The sequence below is a fragment of the Pinus tabuliformis genome, chromosome 3_2 (genome assembly GCF_031772625.1).
Source record: "Pinus tabuliformis cultivar Carrire ecotype Pingquan chromosome 3_2, CPIR1, whole genome shotgun sequence".
Classification (NCBI taxonomy): Eukaryota; Viridiplantae; Streptophyta; class Pinopsida; order Pinales; family Pinaceae; genus Pinus; species Pinus tabuliformis.
The window spans coordinates 985771060-985790852 of record NC_142302.1 but is presented as its reverse complement, the minus strand read 5'-3'; the positions used below and the strand labels follow the sequence as shown (position 1 = coordinate 985790852).

The following is a 19793-nucleotide window of genomic DNA, read 5'->3' as shown; positions in this document are numbered from 1 at the left end:
ATAATTCTTTGATGATACAAATGATAAGACCTCCTTTCTATATATAGGAGTCTAAGGGGTCACAATATAATAAGAACCAACATAACAATAATAATGTAAGGGTACAACAATAACAATAGTGGGCTTCTATGGGGCACAATAATAACAATATGGGGACTACATGGACACAACAATACAATAAGGGGGTTGCACTAATAACAATAAGGGGCTACACTAGCAGTATAGGGACCTAACACAACCTTTCCTTACAGAATCAATGCAATAAGATACATCAAAGTCATAGACAAACTAACCAACATAGTAGCAATATGGCCATCCACCAAGTGCCAAACCAACCCTCCAAAGTTTCCAAGACAAGATGCCTCAAATTTGTCCACAAATAGGTCTTCAATAAAGTTTGTTTCAAATCTCCAAGAAGGCTGAATTTTAGCCTCTATCTTAGCCACAAAATTCAGGTATCACCATAGAATATATGCCTCAGAACTTCACATTTACTTCAAAAATTCTTGCCTCATAATATCCACATTATCCTAAGGAATTCATGCCATAGAACCACATAAAATATGTCTCATAGTTATGCCTGAAATTTGCCTCTTTGGTCCACAAGAGCGAAGTAGATAAGATCACTTAGTTGCTTCTATTTTTCAACCTCCTTGTTCTCCTTGTGTTCTTCACATAGGACATAAATAGATTATAGATTGATATGCCATTTGAAGGGAGTCCAATAGCTTATATATAGCCTTCCACTAATGCGAATGGGTGTCTCCTTGTAGGATGAGCCGACTTGATGCTAGGAGGGCTGACTTGGTCACATGAGGACACAAAAGACTCTTGAAAAAAGTCGATTTTTATTCTTTTGCAGAGGCCATGAAGAACATGTCTTTCTAAATTTATTTTTGACCATTAAAGAGCATGAAGAACATGCTTCAAAAATAGTTTTTCTTTTACAAATATAGTTTATATTTTATCATTACAAGTATGAATGAAACAATATGAAGACTGACCATAGCTACAAAATTTAACACCTTAAGGGTGGCTACTATTGGCCATCCATCCTCATAAATGTTCATTAGTTTGTTAGAGAGTGTCAACTGTGCCAATTCTTCATGAGAAAACAAAAGTTGACAATATTACCTCTAGAGCCAGTAGTAGTGGAGGCACCATTCCAACAATGGGGCCTTGACTTTATAGGTGAGTTTAAAGACAAATCTAGGTCATAAACAAATTTTTACTTCCCGGATTATTTCACAAAGTGTGTGGAGGCCATATCCGCCAAGAAGGAGATTGATGAGGTTGTGATTAATTTTCTTGAAGATAAAATTATTACTTGATTTAGGGTCCCTTCTAAAATTATGACAGATAATAGAAAGGAATTTAGATCCACAAGGGTAACATCTTTCTACTTTGACTATGGCATTATTTGGTCACACTCTTCAAATAAATATCTCCAAGGAAATGGTTTAGAAGATTTTAGTAATAAAAACTTGATGAATATCATTACAAAGATCGTTGGCAAAAATAAAAGATGGTGGGATAGTCAAATCAAGTAAACTTTATGAGATGATAGGATTACTAAGAAGGATTCAACTAGAAAGAGCGTGTTTGAATTGGTGTATGTGATGGAAGTGACTTTGCCTATTCCTTTAAAACTTCCTGTATATCATATCTTACACTCTTTTCTGATGCAGATGCTATGCAGGAGAGAATTTCAAAACTAATTGAACTAAATGAGAACAAGAGGAGAACTTTCGACCACCTTGTCAAGAGTGAGGAAGCAACAAAGAAGAAGTTTGATAGAAAGGTCCGCGGAGGAAACTTTGAGATCGAAGACTTGGTATTGCTTTGGAACAAAAAGGGAGAAAAACCATGTAACCGTGATAAGTTTGAAAGTTTTTGGTTAGGTCCTTACCAACTTGTGGAGATTGCTAGTTAAGATTCTTTCTACATTGGTCATCTGAATGGTGAGAGTTTTCCATTTCTCGTACATGGGCAAGCCCTCAAGCTCTAGTACATAAGTATACATTAAATTCTATCATGGGTGTTTTTGAACCTGTTGTGCTATACAACAACCCCCCATTTCAATTTTTAATTTTAGTCTTAAAATGCTAATAAGAAATGGGTCCCCTTTAGAATATAAAAAGCAATAAAACTTTTTAATAAAATAGATTTGCCATATTAGTCATATAAAAGATGCTTTATGAGTATTTAGGACCACTCATCGCAAATCACAATTCTTTAGAACCCATGAACATCCATTTGGAAAGTTGCGATGCGATCAGAGTCATAGCAAAACCCTCATCGCGAAATTTTAATCAAAATAAGCCATTTATAAAAAATACGATGTGATATAACTATCGCATCTCGCACATCATTAATCCCAAGGAATGACTTATGGCATTTCATTGAAACCTTGCGATGCGATAAGGCTACTGCAATCGCATATCATTAATCCATAGGAAAGCATCCAAAATACTCCATTGAAAAATTGCGATGCAATATAAATATCGCATATCGCGCTCTCGATAAAAGAGAGTAATGAATACTATGAAAACATGCAGTATAAGGATAAAGCAATTATAAAGAAAAAATGTGATTTGCCAAGTTCGAAACCCACTATCTCCCCATGCCAGCTCAACACTCATCGCAATCACAACAATGCAAAGAAACCTTTTGAGTGTGGTGCTTGTAACTCCCGATTTGCGATACGTGATGGTTCTACAAATATTAAAATAATACAATCGCTAATCGCAAATCGCAAGAGTCACGACACCTGTTCTAAAAAAGGACCGTTATGAAACCTGCAATGTGACATATATTACTTCAGCATTAAAGTTTCACGTTATGAGATTACAGTAAAAGCATTAAGGGGCAATTATGGTTAAGTCCTTTAAGGATTTCATCTGTGGTGGCTATGTACAATGTAAGATATTTTGCATCTAATGCGCATAACTGCTTTTAGTCTGTAATTTGTGAATTATCTCCTCTCAAGTTTTTCGCCTATTACGCTCCTCTTTCTCATTTTGTAGTGTTAATCCAAAATTATATAGTTGGTCAAGATCTCTAAGAAATCTCGAAAGACAAAGGCCCCCATTATAGTGGGAGAAGGATAAGCAAGATTGGTGTTAATTTCAGATACTACTTGTCAAGGCCTCGGTAAAATCTCGTGGGAAGGCATATATGCTTTACTTGAAGCAAAGAATCCAAAGGAGATAGAAGAAGAAACAACAACTGATGGAACTGATGAAACAAAAAACATGCTCAGTGATTTGGCCAGCGCCTTCCTCCATAGAATAGCAGCCCGTGCAACATTTTTACCATATAACGATCTAGTGAGGTGGGTAATTGAAAGTATTAATATAACAGACAAAGCTTTCTTCACAGCCGATGGAAGGATGTTCGAGACATTCAAACCTGAAGATGTCAATAGGATGTATCACTTGCCGGATCCCCAGTGACACTGCAACAAATCATTCCTAGAATCTTTTGCTAAGGAGAATCAGATAGATTCAAACCCTATCAAACAGTGGAGACATTTTCCTAACAAGCAGAAACATGAATCTTCTGGTATGTACTCTGTGGACTCCTTAGCATCTCCATATTGTTATGCTGCTGCTATGGTATGTAGGCTCTTTGGAAGCCCCGATTCTACTAGATTTTCTATAGAAATGGTTCCATTGATAGAAGCAACAATCAACTCCTTTGTTATCGATTGGGCAACTATTCTATTGGATAAAATGGCCAATCAAATACTACAATATAGAAATACAGATTCGTCACCACCCGAGTTGTGCCCCCATTCTATCTGAGTCTTTACATAATTGACACAATCAATTTTAATTCCGACTTTCCCATCCTATGTTGGAAATGGATGTTCATGATCCAACCCCCATTCATATTTATCATAAGTACTTATGGAAGTCTGAATACAAGAATCATTTATACAAGATTTCCATGGTTTCATTTTACCTGTCCATCAAGCCATCTTTAATAAACTTGCTCCTCAGTTGTCTGATGAGGCTAGCATTGATTTAACCGCAATCGACAGTTGGTTTAGGGAGGAAAATTTCACCTATATTAGGGTTTTTGGCAGTATCACAGATTCTCATGTCCTTCCACTCTACATTCCAGATAAGCTATTAGCTAGGGAAATAGCCTACGAGATAGTGGAAAAAGGGATGTCTAGAAACCTTAAAGACTCTAAGAAATAAGTGTTGCCTCCATTTCCCCTCCGCTGTGGCACTTACACATTGTATGATTTTAAACATGCCGAGAAAGAAGTAGAGAAAACAAATGATCTGAGTCTTGCGGTTATTCCTAAAAGACAATATGATCCAAACAAGGTCGCGTTCAATTTCACCACTTAGGTGAAAGTTAGTAAATTCATACATGAGAATGATGAGTTTGATGACTTATTCGCTTCAGCAGAGTTATTCTCAACAATAAGTCATCTAGAAAGATTCAAATTGGGAGTTGATAAGATGGACAAATTCATCAAATACAGGACACGGAGGTTACTGCCAGTACCTCTAGATTTATTAAATACTACCCCTATTGTTCAGCAAGCAGAGTACAATGGGGAGTAAACTATTGAAAATATTTCTGGAGAAGGTGAAACAAGTGGAAAGACCAGTGAACCGCTTAGCACAGATGTTCATATTGACCCCATATTGATTAACGAATGGGAGCAATTTGATCAACAGATCCAAAGCTAGAGCGAACCCCAAAACATTATCACATCAACATTGCCCGCAACAAAATGGCCCATCGTTCCTAATAGTGCAATTGAAGGAACACCTAGTAAAGATATAGCTCAAAAAGAGATTGAAATAATACCTGAAAATCCTTCAGGAGAAATTACATTGAATATTGAGGAAATACCACCCTTGGATGTATTTTACAGTCCAAAACATAGGGCTGTAGTCAAAAGGCAGAGGAAAAAGAGGAAAATAGACCAGACATCATCCACAACTCAATCTGAATTTATGAATGTTTTATGGAAGGATTCAAAGGTCAATCCTTCTGAGGATTTGACTAAGTTATCTATGTTTGCAGGGGCATACACAACTTCTAAAATTGATAAGGCAACTGAAGTTAACCAATTGTTCAAAGAAAAGGATCAAAGGATTAATCAGCTTGAAGAACAACCAACAGTAGAACAAAAGAAGAATAATCAGCTTGAGGAATAGTTGACAGAGGAAAAACAAAAGAACAAGTAGCTTGAGGTACAATTAAACCTGGAGAAATAGACGATCGACCAACATGCCATCCAAAAACAACAACAGTTGTCTCAAGATCTGGAACAACTTCAATTGACACATCAACAAGAAATTAAGGCTAAAGAGGAGCAAATCACACAACTACAACTCTACATAGAACAATTCAGAGATTATTCCAAGGTTGAGGAATTTAAAAAGGAAGCCCTAGAGGAAAATAAAGCCTTATTTCAATAGATGAATCTACTTTTCCATAAAATATCTCTTATCAACCCATTATGCATAACAACTACACCACTGATCGATCAAGCAGTTAATGCCAGATTAGAATTTGAGGATGCAGATGATAAGGTTACAAATTACCTCTCCTCACAAAGCACAGAGGAAGGAAGAGTTGCTAAACTACCAAAAATTCAAGAGTCGCATAAAGAAATATTGTTTTCAGAATGTGAAACACAGTTGATAAAGGCAGAAAGGGCTACCTCTAGGGCTAGGGCTATAATGAATAATGTGATTGAGATGGTAAATGATAATTTATATGGAGCCAATTTAATTTCTGATTGTTCCCCAGGAAATATTCCAAAGGCGAAAGTATTAGAAAATCAATGGAAGCAAGATTTGGCCACCAAATATGAACAACTCAACAAAATACAAAGCCGTAATTGGGATACATATTGGTCCTTTTTGGTCAAGCATCACAGCTTTCAGATGCCAAATACACGGGACAACTACACTCCAGGATGAGTCATCCTCCAGAAATTCAAAACACGCTCTCAATTTGTCAGTTGAAATACAGGAGAAGAAATAGATGCGACGAATATTTTCAAAGGAAATAGCAATACTATTTTTGAAATTCAAATCCCAAATTTTAATGTAGGCAGTTCCAACAACTCTTAGCGATTTTTGTGAACAATTTGTTTTAATTTTATTATAAAACCCCTTTCATGTTATTTTAGAAGGGGTCCTCAATTTGTACAAAAACTAGACTTGAGAAGTTGCACTTATGCACTTCTTAATTTATTTTTATAAGCTGTGGATCAAGGTTTCAGATTTTTTTGAAAGAACTTCAATCAAGACTTACATTTTTGTATCTCCTTGGAGATTCAGGAATAGGAAGGTGGAACCAGAATGTTACTTACATAATGAGACTTAAATGCATTCAGTATTTCTATCACTATCCTTTTTGTCTCGTTCTTTATGTAATTAACATTCCATTTAATTTTCTATTGTTGATATATTAACATGCTTCAAGCAACTCTATATTATGTCACTTCTAATTTATTTAGAATTGTTATATTAAAAGATATATGTTAGCAATAAATATTAGTATGTCATGCGATATGTTTTTTACAATTACTTTGTTTAATTTCTTAAACAAAGTAATCATTACTTAAATTCATCTTTCTATGGATAAGTAAATCATCTATATGATTATTTGTCTGCTAGGAATCATCAAGAATCACATTGTTATGAGATTACCCGAGTTATATAGATATAATTGTATAGTTTATGATTATAGATTAAATCACCTATCATATTTGTTATACATTTAAAACACTCATTCATCAAACCATACATTATTGGGAAAGTGGTCCCATAACATCCAGTCGAAGCCACCACACCAAACAGAAAAAGAGTTGTACTAACGTCAGGACCGAGTGGTTATCCCCAATGTTGGTGCTATGATTTTAGAGGCATCAAAATTTTTGGCGCTAGAAAGAGGGCCTAACTGTGAATGGCGAATAAATCTAAATCCATAGGCCATGCTAAAAGTAAAACTCCCTCACCATATCCTCCAACTTCTCCTTCTCATTCCAAATCTCTTATTCCTAAGCGAGAAGTTGAAAAGGAAAATACAACACCCATTGCTGAAACCCTAAACACACCAGAAAATTCTTCTCTTGAACCCCCTGAAGTACAGTCTTTGATTCATAAACTCTAAGGGTTTTCAATATCCCAAGAAGAGTTTGAGTTATCCCAAGGCAATTGACTTTGCAATATATCCCATCGCAACCGCTTGCTAGGGAAAAGAGTGAAAAACTTAGTATTCTACCAGTTGAATTCCCTCTACCAAGTCGAAAAGGGGTTAGGAAGACACCATCATAATCTAACAGTGAGACTTTGTCCAATGTCAGGATTAAATTTCGGTAACCATTAATAAATAATTAAGTAATTTATTATTATAAATAAATTTATTCCTTTTTAATAAATAAATAAGTAATTTATTATTATAAATAAATAATTTACTATTAGTTTTATAATTCTTCAATTGGTTATTTATCTTACACCTAATATAACTAAATTTATATATGAATATATTGACCTTGCTAATGACACCATTTATTTTTATTTATATAAATTAATTAATTTATTTATTTTTGCTATTATATTTATTATTATTTTTTTTTAATAAATAAAAAGTTTATTAATATTCTTCATTTATATATTAAATGAATAATTTATTATTTTTCTTGCACCTAATATAACTAAATTTATATTTTTATATAATTTTTTTTATATTTTATTTATTATAATTTATCATTTATATATTTAGATATTTATTTGTTTTTTACCTAATATAACTAAATTACTAATATAACTAATATAACTAAATTAATTAATTTATTAATATAACTATAATTTATTTACTATTATATTTGTTAATTTATTTACTATTATTTATTTATTTTTACCTAATACAACTAATATAACTAAATTAATTTATTTATTACTTTTATATAACTAATATAACTAAATTAATTTATTTAATAATATTACTATAATCGATTTACTATTATATTTGTTAATTTTTCTTACACCTAGTATAACTAAATTTATATTTTTTTATATATTTTTATAATTCATCATTTATATATTTAGATTTTTATTTATTTATTTTTTACCTAATATAACTAAATTTGACCTTGCTCCTTGAGTCAACCTTTCGCCCTGGTTACCGTTGGTGTCTCTGCTCTAGCTATTTAAACACGCTAAGCTGGTTCTGTTCTTCAACTTGTCCTGACGATGAACCACACTGGTTGGTTCGAAACGCGTCGACAAATGATATTCCTTGTGATTTTCGCCGAAAAACTTCTCTTTAAATTTCATGTTATCAATCAACTTGAATGGAGTAACGGAAGAAGATGCGGTTGTTAGACTATTTCCATACACTCTACAAGGAGCAGCAGGATCGTGGTACTTTTCATTACCACCAGGATCTATCAATAGTTGGGATGCTTTTCAGGAGCAATTTCTAACTAAGTTTGGAGACGATAGGTCTACAACAACTTTGATTAATGATCTCTCCAATCTGAAATCTGAATCAAAGGAACCCATCAAAGACTTCAACTCACTCTTTAATAAACTGTTGAATAAAATTCTTGCGACATCCAAGCCTAGTGAGGAAGTCCAGAATGAATGGTATATTTCTGCCTTGCCTTCAAACATAGACATCTTCGTTGATAGGGCTACTAAACCAACATTAGCAGAAAATATGAAGGAAGAAATCGTTATTGAAAAACGTATCCTTGCTTTGGAAAAGAAAAATGCTCTAGAAGAAAGGAAATCCAAAAAAGTTACCTTTAGAGATGATTCAAAGAAGAAAGCAATCAAGGATCCATATGACATGGAAGGTTTACAAAAAGTTCTTAAAACTATGTCTAATGAAATGGTTGAAATAAAAAAGCAGGTAGCTGAAACTTCTACAAAAAGACCATTTAGGAACTTTAAAAGAAATCAACCAACTGATCCTAAACCGCCTAACGCTATATCTAATGCAGAATCTGATCTGGATGATGATGATGATGAAGATAATGTTTTATCAGCTGAAGAAATAAATGAAGATGAAATAATTGAATGTCATGGAATGTGGGATTTTATCTTACCCAACTCTGATAATGAAAGTGAATAGGAAGCTCTCCTAGTAAATACCAGAATCAAAAGTACAGTAGAGCCTAATAAAGCAAATTCAAAGAAGAAAAACTCAAGTTGTGTTACTAAAGACACAACCCCCACAAAGAAAACTCCAGTTGTGTCTCCCCACAATAAAAAATCATCCTTCAATCCTCCCCCATCATCTAAAACGCTAGTAGTTTCAGATTCCATGGATTATAACATTGTGGAAGACATGAAGAAGACTCGAGAAAATATTTATTTACATGAACTTAGCAATCTCAAACATCAACAAAAGTTGTTGCTTAAAGAATTAAATGCAGTACCTTCTTCTCCTCTTCCAACTGGTGTATTATCCAAGGCTGCCAGAGGATCAGGAAAGCCATCTTCTGATAATGTAGATGCCACTGATGTTGTTTTAATTGGGAATAGGTCAAATTCTCATACTCCTCCTTTTCTCTTGACTTATGAGATCTACAATAGAAATTTTCATAATTGTTTGATAGATTCAGGGGCTTCATCAAATATAATGCCAGCCTTAGTTTGCTCCAAGTTAAATATTGAGCACCAGAAGTCTGTAGTTCATATTGTTCAATTAGATTGAACTAAGGTTCAAGTTTTAGGAGAAATAAATTTAGTTACTATCATATTATCAGCTGATCCCAGGGTTGTCCAAAGAATTGATATATTAATTGCTGACATCCCTGAGTTTTATGGTTTAATCCTTAGCAGGGACTGGTTTGAAAAACTTCACAGTTATATTTCGACTGAGTGGTCTCACATGTGGCTTCCCTATAATGGGAAACCAAATCAAATCAGAATAGATTACGAAAAACATTTGACTCATATAGTAACCGAGTTTGAAGAAGAAAATCAACTTGTAGCCTTCAATAATAACATCCTTGGAAACTATTCAGTTGAATCATTTTTTGGGAATTTTAATGCTCAACAATCCCCTTTTCTTGTTAATAGTGTCATGTCACAAATAAATTTTTTTTCCCATACTGATACCTCCAAGTGTGCTAGTGTTGCAGATGAACTTGTAAATAAGCCCGTAAATAAGCCTTTATTTTGGTCTTTGTATTTTGATGGATCAAAATCTAATGACGGCGCAGGAGCATGATGTATTTTAGTTAGTTCAGAAAGAGAAAAAATGATGTTATCATGTAGACTAGAATTTGAGTGTACCAATAACACTACAGAATATGAGGCATTGATTCAAGGGCTCTATAAAGCAATAGGCTTGAATATCCAATATCTGAAAGTATTTGGTGATTCTGAAATTTTCATTAAACAAGTGAGAAATACTATCCATTGTCTCTCAGGGCATCTCAAATATTATCAATCACTTGTTCAAGATCTCATAACTCATTTTCTGGAATTTGACATTTCTCCCATTCCTAGATCACAGAATGCAACAACTGATCTTTTGGCTAATGTTGCTTCTAAACTCCTTCCATCCGAGGATTATAGTCCATATAGGTTTTCTATTGAATTAATTTTTTGGCCATTTGTTCCAGATAATGTCACCAATTGGCATGTGTTTAATCATGATGAGGAAATCTTAAATTTCTTGACTTCTGAAGGATCTTATGACTACTAGATTGTCGATCAAAGCGATCATGATCTTCAATTAAAGCAAAGACTCAATGAAAATCCTATTCCTAAATCTGTGGTCAAGCTAGAAGATCTTTATGATAATAAAAATAGATTCAAAAAGGCCACTAATTCAAAACTTAAAAGTTCTACTTTAAGGTTCGAATTAGTAAATCTCGGCACTGAGGCCAAACCACAAAATGTTAATCTAGGACTTGGACTTTCATTAGATGAAATATTTGCTTTCATCAGATTATTAAAGAAATACAAAAATGTTTTTTCTTGGAATTACGAATATCTGAAAACTTATGATACTTCTATCATTCAACACACAATTCCAATGACTTCTGATGAGAAACCTGTACAACAGAAGCTAAGGAAAATTTACCCAAATCTTGAAGGTCAAATCAAAGCAGATTTGAATAAACTCCTTAAAGCTAAAATAATCTTTCCTGTTAGACATTCTAAATGGGTCTCTAACTTAGTACCAGTAAGGAAAAAGAATGGTGATATTAGGATTTGCATAGATTTTAGAAATCTCAACAAAGCATGTCAGAAGGATAATTTCCCATTACCAACAATGGAGTAGATACTTCAATTAGTATCCAGCTCAGATTTAATGTCTTTTCTTGATGGATTTTCAGGATACAATCAGATACTGGTACATCCAGATGATAGATTAAAGACTACATTCATAACTAAATGGGGAACCTATGCTTATCAAAAAATGCCTTTTGGTTTGATAAATGTTGGAGCTACTTTTCAACGAGCCATGGATATAGCCTTCAAAGGTTTGATCAATAGGACAGTCGTTGTTTACTTAGATGACATAACTATCTATTCTAAGAAAAAGAGCAATCATCTGCATGATTTAAAACAAATCTTTGAATGTTGCAAAAAATATGGGATTTCTTTAAATCCCAAGAAATCATTCTTTGCTCTTAATGAAGGTAAACTCTTAGGGTTCATTGTATCCAAAGATGGCATATACATTGATCCGGACAGGATAAAAGAGATTTCTGATATCCCTTTGCCACATAATAAGAAATCTATGCAATCATTTTTGGGACAAATAAATTTCGTGAAGAGATTTGTTCCTGATTTTTCTCATATAGTTTTGCCCTTGCAATCCATGATTAAGAAAAATTCAGTCTTCAAATGGGGACATAACAAAAAAGAGGCCTTTAACTCGATCAAACAAGCAATCATTAATGCTCCTGCATTGAACACTCCGATTTTTTCTAGTCATTTTATTTTGTATACTTTGGCCACTGAAACATCTTACGCTGTTGTTTTAACACAGATCAATGACCAACAAGTAGAAGCACCCATATCTTTCTTTAGTTCTAATTTTCAAGGTGCTAAGCTCAACTATTCCGAAGTTGAAAAACAAGCTTTCGTTGTATTTAAGTCTATCAAACACTTTAGACCATTCCTCCTAAAAACACACACTAAAGTAATAGTCCCATTCTCTGCAGTGAGACAATTGCTAGTTCAAAGGGAAGTAGGAGAGAAGAGAGCTAACTGGGTAACAACTTTACAAGAGTATGATATTGATATTAAACCAACGAAAATTGTTAGAGGACAAGGTTTTTGCATGTTATTGGCAGGAGCTTCCAATATTCCAAACCATGAAGATTCAGATAATACTGCACAAGTAAATGAGATAAGTATCATTAATTCTAAATCTCAATATGCTGATCTGATCTTTTACTTGAAAAATTGATATGCTCCCTTTGAATTAAGTTACAAAAACAAACGTGCCTTAAGATTAAAAGCCAAATACTTTGAAATCATTGATAATGTGTTATCTAGGAGAAACTATGATTTAATTTTATTAAGATGCCTTGAAAAAACTGAAGCACAAATGGTTTTGCAAGAATTTCATGATGGCCTAGCAGGTGGACATTTTGGAGGAGACACTACAGCTCACAAAATACTACATGCTGGATATTATTGGCCAACTTTGTTTAAAGATGCCCATGACTATGTAAAGAAATGTAAGATATGCCAAACTGCTAGCGGAAGACAAAGGAAACAAATCTTTCCTTTACAACCAGTAAACATTGAGCAACCATTTGAACAGTGGGGGCTTGATATTATAGGAGAGATTGTTCCACATTCTTCCAAGCAACACAGATACATCCTCATGGCCACAGATTACTTCACAAAGTGGGTAGAAGCAATTCCACTAAAGGTAGCCAATTCTGATGCAATTATTGAATTTATTGATCAGTTCATCATTATAAGGTTTGGTTTACCTAACGCGCTTATTTTTGATAATGCATATTATCTTTTTGGGAATAATATAGTTGAATTTGATCTTAAGAGAGGTTTTAAGTTAAAATAATCTGCAAATTACCATCCTCAAGGAAATGGTTTAGCAGAGTCAACTAACAAGAATCTCACCAAGATTATTAAACGAACTATTGATCAAAACCAAAAGAATTGGCATAAATATTTAATATTTTCATTATGGGTAGATCGCATAACTCAGAAGGCCTCAATAGGTACTTCTCCTTTTAATTTGGTGTATGGGAAAGAAGCTGTAATACCACCAAATTTAGCACTCCCATCTCTAGCCCTAGTACAATTCATTGAAGAAATTCCTTCCTCCTCTATTTAATTAAGGTTTGATCAAATCCTTAAATTGGATGAGGAAAGAGAAAAGGCCAAAATTACTCATGCTAAACATCAACAGGTCATTAAATCTTCTTTTGATGCAAGTTCTGTCGGCTCAAAAACATTACAGATTGGTGATATCATTTTGAAATGGGACAAAGCACATGAAGACAAAGGTAAGCATACCAAATTTCAGAAGATGTGGCTTGGACCATTTCAGATCGTTGAAAAGATAGGCTCATCGACATTTCTACTGCAAGACTTATCAGGAAAGAGATATTTCTCTTCCTGTGAATGGGCTTATCTTAAAGAAATTCTTTTCTTAAGGAGGTAACCCCTTCTTACCTGTACATATTTTTTATGCAAGCTAGTTTCTTTTAGGAAATAATGTTGTAAATAGTCTACCATTGGATTTTCACTATTGAAAATATCTTTGAAAAAATATTGTGAATACTTGATTTCAAAAATTAGAAAATTTCAAGGAAATGATTACAGTTTTGGAAATCTGATATCCTCTTTAAATTTGTGAAATCTTCCAAACCTTGAAAATACAGTAAATCATTTTGAGTTTTATCAGTTGAGAAAGGTTATTTATAAAAAGATAAAGACTTTTTCCAGATAAGCATCCACAACTCTAGAATTTTCATCCATAAACTATTAAGGAGTAAGTCATTCACCCCATCCACTAGGTTTATGATTTTTCAGAGTGTAATTCTAAAATATATCTGATTTAAAAGATAAGAGGTCTCATGATGAGCTTGGTTACCATGATCATAGGGAACCAATTAAACTGACATTACCAATACCGCATACCAAAACAGGCTAATGGCTTATAATCATAAGACAAGTGGTCTCATTACGAGCCAGTTTGTTCAGTTCAATTACAACTAGTGAATGACATTGTCATCTTATGGCTCCAAAATCAGGACAATGGCTTTTATCCAAAAAAATAAAAAGTAAAAAATGAAAATACATGTAGATATATCTTTTTGGATTTATCTTTCAAAAGTTATACTCTTAAATGGATGGGACAATGAATGATTGATGGTTAAAAGGTAACCCTGTTGAGACTATAGATGTTTGCTGGCAGCAGAGGCACTACTTGTGACAAAAGAGTAAATTTAAAAGCTAAGTTGGAAGAGCCCCCTACTTTATCTTTAACAACCAATCAAAGCTTGAAGAAACCAAAAAAATGTTTTTATTTTATCATAAGGGTTTGTAAATGAAATTGAAAAATTGATATTTTGTTTATTCAGAGTAAGATTTGTTTTATCTAACCAATTCTTAGATAGTTTTCTTTTCCTAAATTGATTCAACTTAAGAAAGTTTTATAAATTTCATTATTTTTCAGAGCTAACTAGTTCTGCCAGTGAATTTCCAATTGTTGTGCTATACAACAGCGCCCCATTTTAATTTCTAATTTTAGTCTTTAAATGATAATAAGAAATGGGTCCCCTTTAGAATTTAAAAAGAAATAAAATAGATTTTCCATATTAGTCATATAAAAGATGCTTTATGAGTATTTAGGACTGCTCCACACAAATCACAATTCTTTAGAACCCATGAACATCCATTTGGAAAGTTACGATGCGATCAGAGTCATAGAAAAACCCTCATCATGAAATTTTAATCAAAATAAGCCATTTATAAAAAATATGATGTGATATAACTATCGTATCTCGCACATCATTAATCCCAAGGAATGACTTATGGCATTTCATTGAAACCTTGTGATGCGATAAGGCTATCGCAATCGCATATCGTCGATCCATAGGAAAGCATCCAAAACACTCCATTGAAAAATTGTGATGCGATATAAATATCGCATATCACGCTCTCGATAAAAGCGAGTAATAAATACTATGAATACATGCGGTATAGGGATAAAGCAATTATAAAGAAAAACGTGATTTTCCAAGTTTGAAACCCGTTGTCTCCCCATGCCAGCTCAGCACTCATCACAATCACAACAATGCAAAGAAACCTTTTGAGTGTGGTGCTTGTAACTCCCGATTTGCGATACGTGATGGTTCTACAAATATTAAAATAATACAATCGCTAATCGCAAATTGCAAGAGTCACGACACTTGTTCTAAAAATGACCATTACGAACATTGCGATGCGATATATATTACTTCAGCATTAAATTTTCACGTTATGAGACTATGGTAAAAGCATTAAGGGATAGTTATGGTTAAGTCCTTTAAGGATTTCATTCGTGGTGGCTATGTATAATGTAAGATCTTTTGCATCTAATGCGCATAACTTCTTTTAGTCTGTAATTTGTGAATTATCTCCTCTCAAGTTTTTCGCCTATTATTCTCCTCTTTCTCATTTTGTAGTGTTAATCCAGAATCACACAGTTGGTCAAGATGTCTAGGAAATCTCAAAAGACAAAGGTCCCCATTACAGTGGAAGAAGGACAATCAAAAATTGGTGTTAATTTCAGATACTACTTGTCAAGGCCTTGGTAAAATATCGTGGGAAGGCATATATGCTTTACTTGAAGTAGAGAATCCAAAGGAGATAGAAGAAGAAGCAACAACCGATGGAATTGATGAAACATAAAACAAACTCAGTGATTTGTCCAGCTCCTTCCTCCATAGAATAGCAACCTGTGAAAAAGTTTTACCATATAATGATCTAGTGAGGTGGGTAATTGAAAGTATTAATATAATAGACAGAGCTTTCTTCACAGTCGATGGAAGGATGTTCAGGACATTCAAACCTGAAGATGTCAAGAGGATGTATCACTTTACGGATCCCCAGTGACACTACAACAAATCATTCTTGGAAGCTTTCACTAAGGAGAATCAGATAGAGTCAGACCCTATCAAACAATGGAGACATTTTCCTAACAAGCATAAACATGAATCTTCTGGTATGTACTCTGTGGACTCCTTAGCATCTCCATATTGTTATGCTGCTGCTATGTTATGTAGGCTCTTTGGAAGCCCCGATTTTGCTAGATTTTCTATAGAAATGGTTCCATTGATAGAAGCAGTGATCAACTCCTTTGTTATGGATTGAGAAACTATTCCATCGGATAAAATGGCCAGTAAAATACTAGATTATAGAAAGAACAGATTTGTCACCACCTGAGTTGTGCCCCCATTCTATATGAGTGCTTACATAATGGACACAATCTGTTTTAATTCTGACTTTCCCATCCTAGGTTGGAAATGGACTATTCAGGATCCAACCCCCATTCATATTTATCATAAGTACTTATGGAAGTCTGAATACAAGAATCATTTATACAGGATTTGCCATGGTTTCATTTTACCTATCCATCAAGCCATCTTTAATAAACCTGCTCCTTGGCTGTCTGACGAGGCTAGCATTGATTTAACTGCAATCGACAGTTGGTTTGGGGAGGAGAAGTTCACCTATATTAGGGTTTTTGGCAGTATCATAGATCCTCATGTCCTTCCACTCTACATTCCAGATAAGCTATTAGCTAGGGAAATAGCCTACTAGATAGTGGAAAAAGGGATGTCTAGAAACCTTAAAGACTCTAAGAAACAAGTGTGGCCTCCATTTCCCCTCTGCTGTGGCACTTACACATTGCATGATTTTAAACATGCCGAGAAAGAAGCAGAGAAAACAAAGGATCTGAGTCTAGCGGTTATTCCTAAAAGACAATATGATCCAAACAAGGTCGCGTTCAATTTCACCACTTAGGTGAAAGTTAGTAAATTCATACATGAGAATGATGTGTTTGATGACTTATTCGCTTTAGTAGAGTTATTCTCAACAGTAATTCATCTGGCAAGATTCAAATCGGGAGCTGAGAAGATGGACAGATTCATGGAATATAGGACACAGAGGTTACTGACAGTACTTCTGGATTTATTAAATACTACCCCTATTATTCAACAAGCAGAGTACAGCGGGGAGAAGACTATTGAAAATATTTCCGCAGAAGGTGAAACAAGTGGAAAGACCAGTGAGCTACTTAGCACAGATGTTCATATTGACCCCATCTTGATTAAATAATGGGAGAAATTTGATCAACAGATCAAAATCCAGAGCGACCCCCAAAACATTATCACATCAACATTGCCCGCAACACAACGGCCCATCGTTCCTGATAGTGCGATTGAAGGAACACCCAGTAAAGACATAGCTCAGAAAGAGATTGAAATAATCCCTGAAAATCCTTTAGGAGAAATTACATTGAATATTGAGGAAATACCACCCTTGGATGTATTTTACAGTCCAAAAAATAGATTTGTAGTCAAAAGGCAGAGGAAAAAGAGGAAAATAGACCAGACATCATCCACAGCTCCTTAATCTAAATTTATGAATGTTTTATGGAAGGATTCAGAGGTCAATCCTTCTGAGGATTTGACTAAGTTATCTCAATTTGCAGGGGCATACACAGCTGCTACAATTGATAAGGCAACTGAAGTTAACCAATTGTTCAAAGAAAAGGATCAAAGGATTAATCAACTTGAAGAACAAGCAGTAGTAGAACAACAGAAGATTAATCGGCTTGAGGAACAATTGACAGAAGAAAAACAAAAGAACGAGCAGCTTGAGGTACAATTAAACCTGGAGAAATAGAAGATCGACCAACATGCCATCCAAAAACAACAACAGTTGTCTCAAGAGCTCAAACAACTTCAATTGACACATCAACAAGAAATTAAGGCTAAAGAGGAGCAAATCACACAGCTACAACTCTACATAGAACAATTTAGAGATTATCCCAAGGTTGAGGAATTTAAAAAGGAAGCCTTAGAGGCAAATAAATCCTTATCTCAATAGCTGAATCTACTTTGCCATAAAATATCTCTTATCGACCCATTATGCATCACAACTACATCACTGAACGATCAAGCAGTTAATACCAGATTAGAATTTGAGGATGTGGATGATAAGGCTACAAATTACCTCTCCTGGCAAAGCACAGAGGAAGGAAGAGTTGCTAAACTACCGAAAATTCAAGGGTCTCATAAAGAAATATTGTTTTCAGAATGTGAAACAGAGTTGATAAAGGTAGAAAGGGCTACCTCCAAGGCCAGGGCTATAAAGAATAATGTGATTGAGCTGGTAAATGATAATTTATATGGAGCCAATTTTATTTCCGATTGTTCCCTAGGAAATCTTCCAAAGGTGAAAGTATTAGAAAATCAATGGAAGCAAGATTTCGCCACCAAAGATGAACAACTCAACATAATAGAAAGCCTTAACTGGGATGCATATTGGTCCTTTTTGGTCAAGCCGCACAGCCAAAAGATGACCATCAAATGCCTTGCTGATGTTGTTGATTGCATGATGCCTGAGCTTTCAGATGCCACATACACGAGACAACTACACTCCAGGATGAGTCATCCTCCAGAAATTCAAAACATGCTCTCAATTTGTTGGTTGCGGATACAGAGAAGAAATAGATGCGATGAATCTTTTCAAAGGCAATTGCAATACTATTTTTGCAATTCAAATCCCAGATTTTAATGTAGGCAGTTCCAACAACTCTCAGCGATTTTTGTGAACAATTTGTTTTAATTTTATTATAAAACCCCTTTCATGTTATTTTAGAAGGGGTCCTCAATTTGTACAAAAACTAGACTTGAGAAGTTGCACTTTTGCACTTCTTAATTTATTTTTTATAAGCCGTGGATCAAGGTTTTAGATTTTTGTGAAAGAACTTCAATCAAGACCTGCATTTTTGTATCTCCTTGGAGTTTCTGGAATAAGAAGGTGGAACCAGAATGTTACTTACATAACGAGACTCAAATGCATTCGGTATTTCTATCATTGTTCTTTTTGTCTTGTTCTTTATGTAATTAGCATTCCATTTAATTTGCTATTGTTGATGTATTAACATGCTTCAAGAAACTCTATATTATGTCACTTCTGAATGATTTAGAATTGTTATATTAAAAGATATATGTCAGCAATAAATATTAGTATGTCATGCGATATGTTTTTTACAATTACTTTGTTTAATTTCTTAAACAAAGTAATCATTATTTAAATGCATCTTTCTATGGATAAGTAAATCATCTATATGATTATTTGTCTGCTAGGAATCATCAAGAATCGCATTGTTATGAGATTACCTGGGTTATATAGATATATTTGTATATTTTAGAGTTATAGATTAAATCACCTATCATCTTTGTTATACATTTAAAACACTCATTCATCAAACCATACATTATTGGGAAACTGGTCCCATAACATCCAGTCGGAGCCACCACACCAAACGGAAAAGGAGCTGTACTAAGGTCCGGACCGGGTGGTTATCCCCAATGTTGGTGCTACGATTTTAGAGGCATCAACAAAACCTTAGCTAGTTTCCATTTTTTCTTGTGTGATTTCATTTATTGTTGCGTTGTTATTTACTTTCTTATTACATTATTTATTCATTTTTCCTTATGTTCTTTGTGTGTTATTTTTACACTACTTATGCAATTTTGTTTTAGTTATGGTTTAATTTGATTTATTTCCATGTTAGGA

General features: G+C 34.1%; 1 protein-coding gene across 1 annotated transcript in view; it reads left to right on the top strand.

Moving 5' to 3' along the window:
- The window catches only part of LOC149183919 (uncharacterized), a 121230-nt gene that overhangs the window by 49471 nt on the left and 51966 nt on the right, over nt 1-19793 (top strand). Inside the window, exon 2 of the mRNA XM_089415143.1 lies at nt 1689-1834. Within this exon, the coding sequence (XP_089271269.1) occupies nt 1689-1834 (146 nt within the window). The remainder of the gene's footprint in view (nt 1-1688; nt 1835-19793) is intronic.